Source organism: Sardina pilchardus, chromosome 20 (assembly GCF_963854185.1).
Source record: "Sardina pilchardus chromosome 20, fSarPil1.1, whole genome shotgun sequence".
Taxonomy (NCBI): domain Eukaryota; kingdom Metazoa; phylum Chordata; class Actinopteri; order Clupeiformes; family Clupeidae; genus Sardina; species Sardina pilchardus.
Window position 1 is genome coordinate 12,051,509 of NC_085013.1, and position 11,555 is coordinate 12,063,063.

The 11,555-nt window shown below is 40.2% G+C and overlaps 1 protein-coding gene across 1 annotated transcript; it reads left to right on the top strand.

Annotated features, from left to right (window-relative positions):
- The first annotated feature begins 5,114 nt into the window (after positions 1–5,114).
- Positions 5,115–6,564, top strand: LOC134067761 (antimicrobial peptide NK-lysin-like). Its single transcript, XM_062523191.1, has 5 exons — positions 5,115–5,216; positions 5,430–5,473; positions 5,677–5,772; positions 5,914–6,071; positions 6,358–6,564. Exons 1-5 carry the CDS (start codon positions 5,159–5,161, stop codon positions 6,383–6,385), a joined length of 384 nt encoding a protein of 127 aa, XP_062379175.1. The 5' UTR covers positions 5,115–5,158; the 3' UTR covers positions 6,386–6,564.
- The last annotated feature ends 4,991 nt before the right edge of the window (positions 6,565–11,555 follow it).

Below are 11,555 nucleotides of genomic sequence, written 5' to 3' on the forward strand. Positions count from 1 at the left end.
ATATAAGACAGATGAGATACTGAGGGAGAACACTGTGAAATGTATAACCCCCGTTACGATGGCCTTTGAACCCACTGTGTTTAAACTGAGGTTAAGGGCTAAAAACCACCAACTACCGATCCGGTGGTCTCCAACTTTTTCATATCTCTTGATAGAAAATTTGAGACTTGAAACTCATACATGTTGTTCATCTCTTCAAAGCGGCTTTTTGAGACCATCCATGACTTCCTGTTATAACCGGAAGTTGGTTTAAAACAGGATGTACACTTTACAAAGGCTGTATCTCTGGGAAAAAAACGAAAACAAAAAAGCTGTTGAGGCCTACACTTTTTGGTCAAGTTAAACCCTAACGGTGCATGTCCATTATTGCGGCGCGTTGACGCTTGCAGACGCCTAGACGCTCTCTTCGTCGCCGCTTGTGGACGTGTAGTAGGCTAAAGCAGTTTATTACATCGAAATACACAATGCCAGCACACATAGGCAACTAAAGTGAAGATAGCTACTTAATACGTAACACTATTAGCCAGTGCAAGTAATTTTAACATATTTTGTTGAAATACTCACAAATGTCATTGCCATGTTCCTCCAAAGCACCTTTCTGTCTTGGTTCAAGTCGCCAACAATGTCATTTTGATAGGGTGCAGTGGCAAACTTGTTCTAAACTTAATGGCTTAGCCGCTATATAACTTATATATTTTCATTAAACCGAGACGATTAGCAGGCGGAACAAATATTTCTAGCAGGCTATGGTTCTGGACCGGAGGACTAGAGCAAAGGAGAACACTTGTTTACCAAAGACGTACTTTCATTGGCTAGCTGCCTCGCGTTTACCGCTTTCATTTGCATAAAGTTCAGCAGAGCCCAACTTCTTGACGCATCGCCTCTGTTCAAATGACCGCGCCGCCTTCCCAAGGTGCTTTGCGGAAGCGTTAACTACGCCGTGCCGCTCTCCATAGGAAATGAATGGGCTATGTGCGGCGCGGTGGCTTTTGCCGCGATAATGGACACGTAACGTAAGGGCGATTTTTTTTTATGTCATACAAAGTGGGTACCACTCAACTCCAAATGGTCTGAAACATACTCCTACACAATCTCTCAAACCATGATTTTGGCCCCAACAGCTTTTTGTTTTTTTTCCCAGAGATACAGCCTTTTTAAAGTTTACTTCCTGCTTTAAACCAACTTCCGGTTATCACAGGAAGTCATGGATGGTCTCAAAAAAACGCTTTGAAGAGATGAACAACATATATGAGTTTTAAGTCTCTATAAATTTTCTATCAAGAGATATGAAAAAGTTGGAGACCACCGGATCGGTGGTTGGTGGTTTTTTACCCCTTAACCTCAGTTAGGGACACAGTGGGTTCAAAGGCCATCGTAACAGGGGTTATACATTTCACAGTGTTCTCCCTCAGTATCTCATCTGTCTTATATTACATTTTTAGCCGTGTGACTTGATCCACTTGACCCCTCAATTTAGTCACCTTTTTCATTTTTGACAACTTTTGGACATATTCTAAGGAATCAATAAAGAGTAAAAATGGGATATAACATTTTTATCCTGTTTACAGGATGGCAATCTGATCCCTCAAACATAAAAAATGGGGTTAAACCCCATAATGTCCTTCTAGGAGGTTCATAAAAATCAAACCAACACCTCCTTCAGCCGACAATTTTTAATTTTTTCTAACTTCAGACATGTACTGAGGGGATATTAAAATGGACAGGTCGGATCTACCACATTCACATGGTCTACAAAGTGGCATACTATTGCAGGAAAAAAGAAATGTTGGATTTGCATTTCATCTTGTCCTTGAAAAAAGGCAATGAAATTGGCATTTTTTGGAAAAAACACCATTTTGGCCATCTTTGAAGGCCCATAGCCTCGAAATACGAAAACTTACCATCTCAATTTTTTTTTCAACATGTTCTCTTACTCATGGACTATATATATGTAGAGTTTTAAAAATGTGAGTGCTATCCATTCATGACCATATGAGAACAAAAACAGGTTTTTTAGTTTTTCATTGCTTTAAAAAAAATATGGGTTTGTTTCGATGAATAAGTCTTCAATGGTGGGAAGGACTATAATTCCTTTGTGATATTGGACAACTAAACAGGGTACTGCCCCAATGTTCAAATTTTTAGAAAATAATATGGTAGGCTTAAGACAGGAGAGGGGTTTAAAAAAAAGTGGTGCTCATTAAATACAGGCATTTTCAGCCTTTTTTTAGGACACGTCTATCCACATTTGAAGAGCCATATCTCAGAAACTAAACAAGATACCAAGCTAAAATGTTGGTTTTCCTCTAATGAGACATGGAGGAACATTTTGACCAAAAATCAGGAAAAACTGAGGACCATGGTGTCGGACCTGTTCCAACTGATATGGAATTGCCCATACGGCGGCCATCTTGAATTTTTGGACAAAATTTAACATGCCCCAAGTCTTAATCTGTTTCAATAGGGGTTCTGACCAGGGATCCATTGAGAAAACTTTGACAGAAAACTAGGCCCAAAAAGTTGAGCAAATGACCTGTCTATATGGCATTTCAATGCGTGATGAGACGCCTGTGACCAGCCTGTGAGCAACAGACTTTTACAGTATAAAATAAATAATAAAAACTGCGTTAATGCGCGATAAAATAATTGTCGGTGTTAAATGATTGATGAGTTAACGTGATATTAACGCGTTAACGTGCCCAGCCCTATAAAGAACACAAATACACACACACCCACATGGACAACAAGAGGGAGATGGATTTCAAAGAGCTTTACCTGATTACTGATTTACTGATTTGTGCATTTAGGCCAGATCTCTACCAGGCTTCATCTGAGTAACACAACAGAGCAGAGACAAGAGCGCAGCTACCTGCCCTCCGCTTCGTTCCTACAGTTGCACACAGACTGGGTGAACCCTACTGCCTGACCTGTGGGCCTGACAGCTCAGGCTGGAAAACGGCACATCTCCCCTGCCTCTGTCCTTTGGGTCCAGTCATAGCTTATCCAAAACATGCACCGGATCGTTGGAGTCATTTGAACGATGCCCATTGATCACGCCTCTTGTGCAGTAGAAATAAAGCTGTTTCACATTAACATTAACTTGCATTAAAAATGGCAATGCATAACATTCTCGTTCGCATTAATCATCCGCAAATCTCGCCACCAGCCTACTCGTTCAGATACTGGTTCGAGCATAGACTATGTTAGCTAGCTAGCATCAATTAAATAAACATGGATTTCACAAATAAACACATTTCACATCATGAATAATCTGCTCTAACATTATACAGATTACCAACGAATGAATTAGCCTAGGCTACTTGTTCTTCCTGCGATTTCGGACTCATCACCTGAAATCAGATAAAGTAACAAAAGTGCATGATAGTGACTTGATATTCGTTCATCTCGGCTTAGCAGCATAGGCTAGGCCTACTGCGGTGAATCTTTATTCTTTATTCTTAAAGACCAAAAATGAGATGGGCTCTGACCACAACCTTCTATGGCGCCAAAAACTTCACTGTCGAGCAGCAGGCTTCATCAAACGTAGGCCTATGTATGTTTATTTCTTCTTGTACATCTGATCATATTTTGTACCATGGTCAAGAAGAAAATAAAATATGATGATAGAAATACAGTATTCTGCAGCTCTGATGAACCCAAACACTGTGCCATGTGCAACTGTGAGCTGAGCTGTTGGAGTGGAACATGTCTGATGTGTTTAACTATCCATGTTTTAACTATCAGCAACAGTCTGTCTCCTTGGTGAGAACCAGAAACCACATTATGAGTCAGCCATGAGGGGGCCGAATGTTTTGACCCATAGCCTAGCCTACTGTACATTTCCAGGGAGGTTCTTAATTAATATTGTGTAGGCCTAACACAGGTAGGTTACAAATAGGCTAGTCAAAATGAAAAATGTATAGGCCTACTACTGCATTGGTGCTCAGCTTTTGGTAGATATAAATACACCCTATTAAGTAGCTGTTGACCAATAACACCTCCTCCGACACGATCCATTAATCAAAAGTGGCAATGGTCATTTACAGCAGATAGTCAGCCCATAGTCAAATAAAAAATAGCCTAAAATATCATTTAAATGACACTAGGGTCCACCTCCCATACATTGGGTGCAAGGCTGACCTTTCAGAATTAGGGGCACAGACATTTTAACTTTCCATCTCTTTCACTCATTTTACTTCTGATGTAGGCCTATATCAATATCTGAAAGGGGATATTCTGTACATTATAGAAAAAAATGAATTTGAATGGCACTTGGAGAGTTCAAACCCATGCCAGAGCCAGCTAGCCCTGCCCCAGTAGCCTACAAATAAAGGGGTTTTAACCTAAAACATAGCCTAATCCTTGGCTCAGTGTAAGAGTTGCCTGGAGAAGGCCCAGTGGCCACCACATTTTTTTTTACTAAAGACTTCGGTTTTTTACTTCAAGAGCACCTTACACAACAGGAGTTTACCGACGACCGACAAGAGCACCCAGTAATTTCTTTTTTCTTTTTTCTACAATTATTTTAAATTGGACAGGTAGATGGGGATTTTAGTTAAGTTAAATTAGATATTGAGTATTTAACTGAGATATTTAACTGGAAATAGACAGCATGAATAGTTCTGTGGATGTTTTTGCTCCCCGGCTGCATATCAAAACCCTTCATAAATAACATAATCACAAAAATAAGTAATTGTGCTAAAAAAACAACTTTTTTCATTATAAAGGCCCTTATAAAGGTAAACAGTAACATGTAATGAGATAGGCAATCACTTGCAGTATGTGACTATTAAGATGGCAATTGCTGGGGGGCGCTGTGGCGCGGCAGGCTACAGCGCCCATGCCATTTACGGGTCCGGGTGCCCATGGGGACCCAGGTTCGAATCCGGCCTGCGGTCATGTCCCAGTCCCATCCCATCTCTCTCTCCCACTTGTTTCCTGTCTACCTCTTCACTGTCCTATATAATAAAGGCAAAAAGGCCAAAAAAATATTAAAAAAAAAAAAAAAAAAAAGATGGCAATTGCTATGAGCTCCATAAAAGAGGATGTAAGAGTTTGATGTCGAGCGGTGATTGGATTAGTTATGGGCCTATTAATATGCCAGCATTCAAAGCTTTAAAAGGTCACAAACTCCTGCAGTACAGTTTGCTCGTAAAGGATGACGGGTGTATCGGCACCATTCTTGTGCGTTACTTTAATTCTTCTGACTTGCTCAGGTAAAGTGTTTGAATCTTTTTTTCTGCACATGTAGGATTGATTAGCTGTGTCACAGGGGATGCAAGCCTGTTAAAGTATTATGAGAGCAATACCAGAACTTTGGTCGCCTTCATTCACTCAAACTGGACCTCAAATGAATCATTTTGGCTAATGAATGGAACAGGATAATTGTATGTTTTAGAGTAATGCTTCTTCACTAATTTCATTCACAGTTTGGACAAGTCATGAAGCTGGTTTTGAGGAGCAAAGTCTGAAGGTGACACTTCATTAAGATCTGACATAATTTCTCATCCCAACATAACCATGTGATCTTTTCCGATTATCATATGATCTAAACAATTTATTGTGACTCTGGGACAGGTGGTGTCATTTATTTTTGCTCTTTAGGAGCAAACCCTAGCAATCATACAACATTTAAAGGGAATAATAAATACATGGTTGACTTCTTCATGTTGACAGACTGAGTCAGGTGAAGAAGCATTTCCCGGGGCTTGCAGGGCTTGTAAATGGATTGTAAAGAAGATGAGGAAAAGAATCCCTGATGGAGCTGCTGAGGTGAGTGTCCACAATGTACACAGAATCCAGCCATGACAAAGGACTCCATGACTAAGATCTCATTAATGACCGTGAATTAGATACTACCTTGTGAATGGAGTTTGCGGTTGGAGATTCTAATACGATGCCATTGTTTTATAGGACGTCATCAGAGAGAAGCTGGGAAGTGTGTGCGATAAAGCTTTCATACTGAAACCTGCATGCCGATGGCTTGTGAGGAAATACATTGACAAGTTGACGGCGGAACTCTCCACATCAGATGATGTGAGGACCATCTGTGTCCATTTGAAGGCCTGCAGGTGGGTTTCTGTTGAAGATTTCTGTTAATAACTGTTGGAGCACATGAAGGTTACATTAAATAATTCTCTAAACACTATTTGAACCTTGAATTAAAAAAAAAAAAAAAGAGAGATACATTTCAAAGAGCTTTTGGATCCAAATGTATATTTTTTTTTACCATATCGAGACTTCTGAGATTGATGTTTTACAAAATAGTGATAAACAATGAATTATTTTCTTAAAAAAACAAAAAAAAAAGAACCCTCCCTAATTAAGCGTATATTGATTTGTGCATTGTGCATTTAGGCCAAAGTCTCAACCAGGCTTCATCTGAGTGATATGACAACCAGAGGCTGAACTGAGAGAAGAGCTCAGCTATCTGCACTTCCGCTTCTCCCTGTGCGCCACTTCACTGTCGAGCATCATGAAATGTGTGATTATCTCATCTTGTATATTTGATCATATTTTTTACCACTGGCAAGCAGAAAATAAAGCATCATGATAAAAACAAAATTACAGTATGTGTGCTTCAAAATTGCCAGCTCTGATGGACCTTTACACCAGAAGCTATATGTGCAACTGTGACTTTTATTAATTTTTTGATAGCGTTCAGCAACAGTGTCTTGGTTATCTACTGTACTTGGTAACAACCAAAACCCACAGTATGAGTCAGCAAAGAGAGGCTTGACATAGCCATGAACATGCACAGATGAACGGAGGTCTGTGTCTTTGTGTCCTCTGTTGATCATACAGATTTGATTATGAATGTTTTGATCCATAACAGTTCCATAACAATTTTTGATCAATTCTAATACAATTTCAATTCAGATTCATTCCTTAAACATGCTCCTTATCATGATTGATTTCTTATAAGACCTCTCAATAAAGCGTTTACTCGTACATTATAACTCGGAGTTGGTCAGCATCTTTTACCAAAAATTCTCCTCTGTCTCTGAAATTGACCATAAGGGATCTAACTTTACAGGTGTTGTTGGTGGAATGAGTCATAGTGCAAGAGAGTTATGATCAAGTTCAAAGTAGGTCTAGATCCTAGTTTCTGCAAACAACTGGTGCATCAAAGGGAGGGGAGCTGATCAAACTGAGGAAGTATACCGGAGCAACACAGACGTTTTTGAGACTTTTTTTTTTTTTTTTTTAATGCAACGGTGCACAGCGAAAAAGACTGACGTTTTGATGTTGATTACATCTTCGTCAGACTCTCATTATTCACCTTTATTACCCTTTCTTCACACTTACAAATACTTTGTTTTGTTTGCAGGGCCCCTCTCCACAGTACAATTTAGATTTTGCCTACATGTAGTTAGGTTTAAAACAGAGATAATGTAGCGGGATTGCCCTGCTATTATGTTACTGTTGTAAATGCCCACTCCAGTCCTACTCTGGACTACTAAAATTAATGTTGTTTTTTCTCCCAAACCAAAATGTACACTCGTCATCCCAAAATAGAGGCTTTTTTAAAACCGTATTTTCCCTTTAAGATGGTCCCTTTTTAATCCGTGGCGTTTCAACAGCCTACAGTGCTCCATTTATTTCTCACTGGTCTAACTATGGCACTTATAAAGGTCTACACATTTTCAGAATACTATGGTGCATTATGTTACCCCAGTAGAGGGAGACATTAATCAAAACACCACCTCTTTTATATCACAAGAAAAGGTTTTTGGATCTTCACCCTTAACAGGGAAGCTACAAAGACGGGTAACTGAAGCTCTGGATTCCACCATAATCAATGGAAGTAGCTACACCAGATGTGATAGCAGCGCATACCCCCATCATTTCCTTCACTGGGTAATAGGAATAGAGGAAAAGTAGGCCTGTTCTACTAACCTAGTCAGTGGGTGCCTCTCATGTAAAGTTTATAAGTCCTCCCTCGCTCCTCGGGCCTCGATCCTCACTGATCTACATAAAGAATGATGGGGCGCCAACAACAATAGTCTATCCCTTCGTCTATCTTTCTTTATGTAGATCAGTGAGGATCGAGGCCCGAGGAGCGAGGGAGGACGTCTAAACTTTACATGAGAGGCACCTTGTGAGTCCTGACGATAATCTCTGAAGTGATGAACATTCTAGAATGCATTATTTCAACGTGAACGTGCCCTAAGAATACATAAGAAACAGTATGAAGAAAAAGTAAGAATAAATTACCAAAACAACTCAGTTCAATGTGTGAATGCTTGGACATGATGATACTTTAGCTAATTTGATTATATAGCAACTCATACATGACCAACAACCTTGATTTGTCTGTCAATCTTCAGACTCTACTTGGACCCAAGATTGAGACTGCAGAAAATCATCAGTGGCACTGGGCCTGTCATTTAATAACTTTGTTCAAAAACACAAAAGATTCTGCTTTCTGTCAGAGCACATTTTACGTAGCTTACGTGTTAGTAAACCTGCGGTTTTGTTTGTATGAACTTGTCATTGGCTGAGAGTAGGCTACAGGAAGTCTTGGGGTTCTCACATACGGTGGCTTTCACAAGTAGTCATACCAGAAACTGTTCACAAGATTAACCAAAGAAGCCACAAGGGAAACATTAACCAAAATGTCTCAGCATTGATCACCACACTCTGAAGGTAGCATCAAGTAAAATAACAGGGACCGTCTGGTCCTACATACACTATTTATCTTTGTCTTTTCATAAGACAGTGTACAAATCAACTTCTTATAATAGGCAACAGTTTATTTTGAAAATACTCCTTAAAGGGAGCATGAAATCACAATGTAAACCTTCAATATCTGTCTACTGAAGATATTCCTTCGTCACTACAATGAAATAGAATGACATTTCTGTGAAGAGGTTGACTACAGACAAATCGCAGTATAAGCCTATTGTAAACATTATAGGCCCAAGTGTATCGAAAGGTTATAGTCTATATATTTTATTTTCCGAAGGGGGTGTTTTTAGCCTATGTTGGCTGTCACGGCCACCTTGAAGGAAAGGCTTAATAAATGGATTAACGAATACAGCATAAACCACAGTCACAGGTAACCTACTCTCTTTTCACGTTCATTGACTAATGTTTTTCGTTGCACTCGTTAAACAACTTGTTTAATTAAGAATAGGCCTACGCCTGATTTGTGCATTTAGGCCAAAGTCTGTACCAGGCTTCAGTGACATTACAGAGTGAGAGGCTGAACTGAGACAAGAGCTCAGCTATCTGCACTTCCTCTTGCCTTGTGCTCCACTTCACTGTCAAGCATCAGGCTTCATGAAATGTATGGCGCATCTTGTGCATCTGGTCATATTTTGTACCATGGTCAAGGAGAAAATAAAGCATCATAAAAATGAAATCATAGCGCGTGCTTCAAAATTGCCAGCTCTGATGGACCTTTATACTACAAGCCATGTGCAACTGTGACTTGCAGCTACCGGAGTGGAACATGTATTGTGTTTTTGATAACGTTCAGCAACAATGTCTGGTTATCTTGTTGGTGAGAACCAAAAACCACAATATGAGTCAGCTAGGGCTTGACGTGCCCATAAACATGCACAGATGAACTGAGGTCTGTGTCTTTGTGTTCACTGCTAATCACACCTATTTGACCAGATATGAAAGTTTTGATCCATAACATTTCCATAACAGCTTTTGATTCAGTTCCAGATTAATTCCTTAAACCAGCACAGGTATGACCTTTCACCTGGGGGGGGGGGGGGTGCACACAAAGATGGGTGGGAGCAAGGAGTGGTGATAGCTCAGGCCTTTTGTCACACACAGCCATTAGGTTAGGGGGATGTGTGAACTGTGAGGTTGCAGTAAGGTATAAAAGCGAAAAGAGTCAGGGGGAGTCGTCACCTTCAACGAATGTTCGCCGCCTGTCTATCAGAATGAAAATCGCCGCCGTCATTCTGGGTTCTGTCTTCATATGCTCAGGTGAGTAAACCAAGAAATGTTTGTTTACACGGCAGAAATAGGAAGGTACATTAGTACACTAATACAATTTGACCAATACAGTCGTATGCAAGTGTTTGGAAGTTGACTAAAAAGAGGAATAAAAATTCATTTTTTGGAAATTGTCTCAATTATCTTAATGCCTTAATAAAGCAAATGAGTAAAAATCCAACCTTTAAGGACACACATTTTCTAAGAGAATGAGGAATGTAACTAGATGTACCGCATAGCGGTACAAAATATGACCGCCGCTCAGTTCTGCACACTCCACAACTAAATGAATCTTGTCAACTTGTCTGTATCTGCTATTTGTGCAAGTTATATATCTTCTACTGTTGCAGCTCATGTGTATATAAATGAGTGTGTGCATGCGTGAGTTTGCTTTTGTGTATAAGAGTGTGTGTGTGTGTGTGTGTGTGTGTGTGTGTGTGTGTGTGTGTGTGTGTGTGTGTGTGTGTGTGTGTGTGTGGTGTGGATATGTGTGTCTGTGCATGTGTCTGTGCGTGTGTCTGTGCGTGTGTATGTGTGCGTGCGTATGTGTGTGTCCCTGTGTGTGACTGACAGTATCATTGTAGACCAGCAACCCTTCACTCAAAAGCACCATCTACAGGCCAATGGGTGTACGGTCACTAAATGTACACATAAATTAATTTATTTTATAGCCCCCCCATGGTGGCCTGGCTAGCGCCTACCACTTCTCAAATGAGACGTGGTCTGGCAACCAAAAGTTCATTTTTCTCGTATTTGAAATAATGCCCAGATGTGTGCGTGTGTATACAGTATATATTGGAAGTTAACATGAACACAAACTCCTCTTTTAAAACACAGTATTGGCACATGACTGGGAGGGTCCTGACTATGAGGATAACAGCCTTGAAGTGGTGAGACCATTCATCATACATTTACATTTATTCATTATTAAGGAGATGCTTTTATACAAAGCGACTTACATTGACCACAGACCAACTCAGGGTTAAGTGCCTGTTTGCTTGTCAAAACTAAATGCATGGATCCATATTTTTAGCACATATTACTGTTGATTCCACTGATTCTTACACTGATTGACTCCCACTGATTCTTTTTACAGAAGTCTAACTTGAGTTATCTTTCCGATGTATTGTCTGCATGCTTCAGGTCAGGGGTGAGGAAAAGGCACAGCTACCTGGTATGTGCTGGGGATGCAAGTGGATCTTAAACAAGGTCAAGAAGTCCATCTCTAACGGCACCACACAGGTGAGAATTCATCTAGTGGAAGCTACATGCTAAACTGTATGAACTTTTGCTAACGATGATATTTCCACAGGAAGAGATTCAAGGTAAACTGCTGGCTGCTTGTGATAAAATAGGCTTCCTCAAGTCTACCTGCAAGACTTTTGTTAAAAAATACATGCCTATGCTGGTGGAGGAGCTCTCCACCACCGATGACGTGAGGACCATTTGTGTCAATGTGAAGGCCTGCAAGTGAGTTCCAGTCAAGCTGCACTCTTATTATGACGAGAAGAGGTCGAGGGAAGTTTGATACAAATCCCTCTCTGTCTTCTCCCCACAGGCCAAAGCAACTCATCTACATGTGAGACACAAGAGGGAGG

Coding starts and splice junctions, on each gene's coding strand:
- LOC134067761 (XM_062523191.1), top strand. CDS start 5,159: ATGACGGGTGTATCGGCACCATTCTTGTGCGTTACTTTAATTCTTCTG. Junction 5,217..5,429: donor AATTCTTCTGACTTGCTCAG/GTAAAGTGTTTG, acceptor TTTCATTCACAG/TTTGGACAAGTCATGAAGCT. Junction 5,773..5,913: donor TCCCTGATGGAGCTGCTGAG/GTGAGTGTCCAC, acceptor ATTGTTTTATAG/GACGTCATCAGAGAGAAGCT.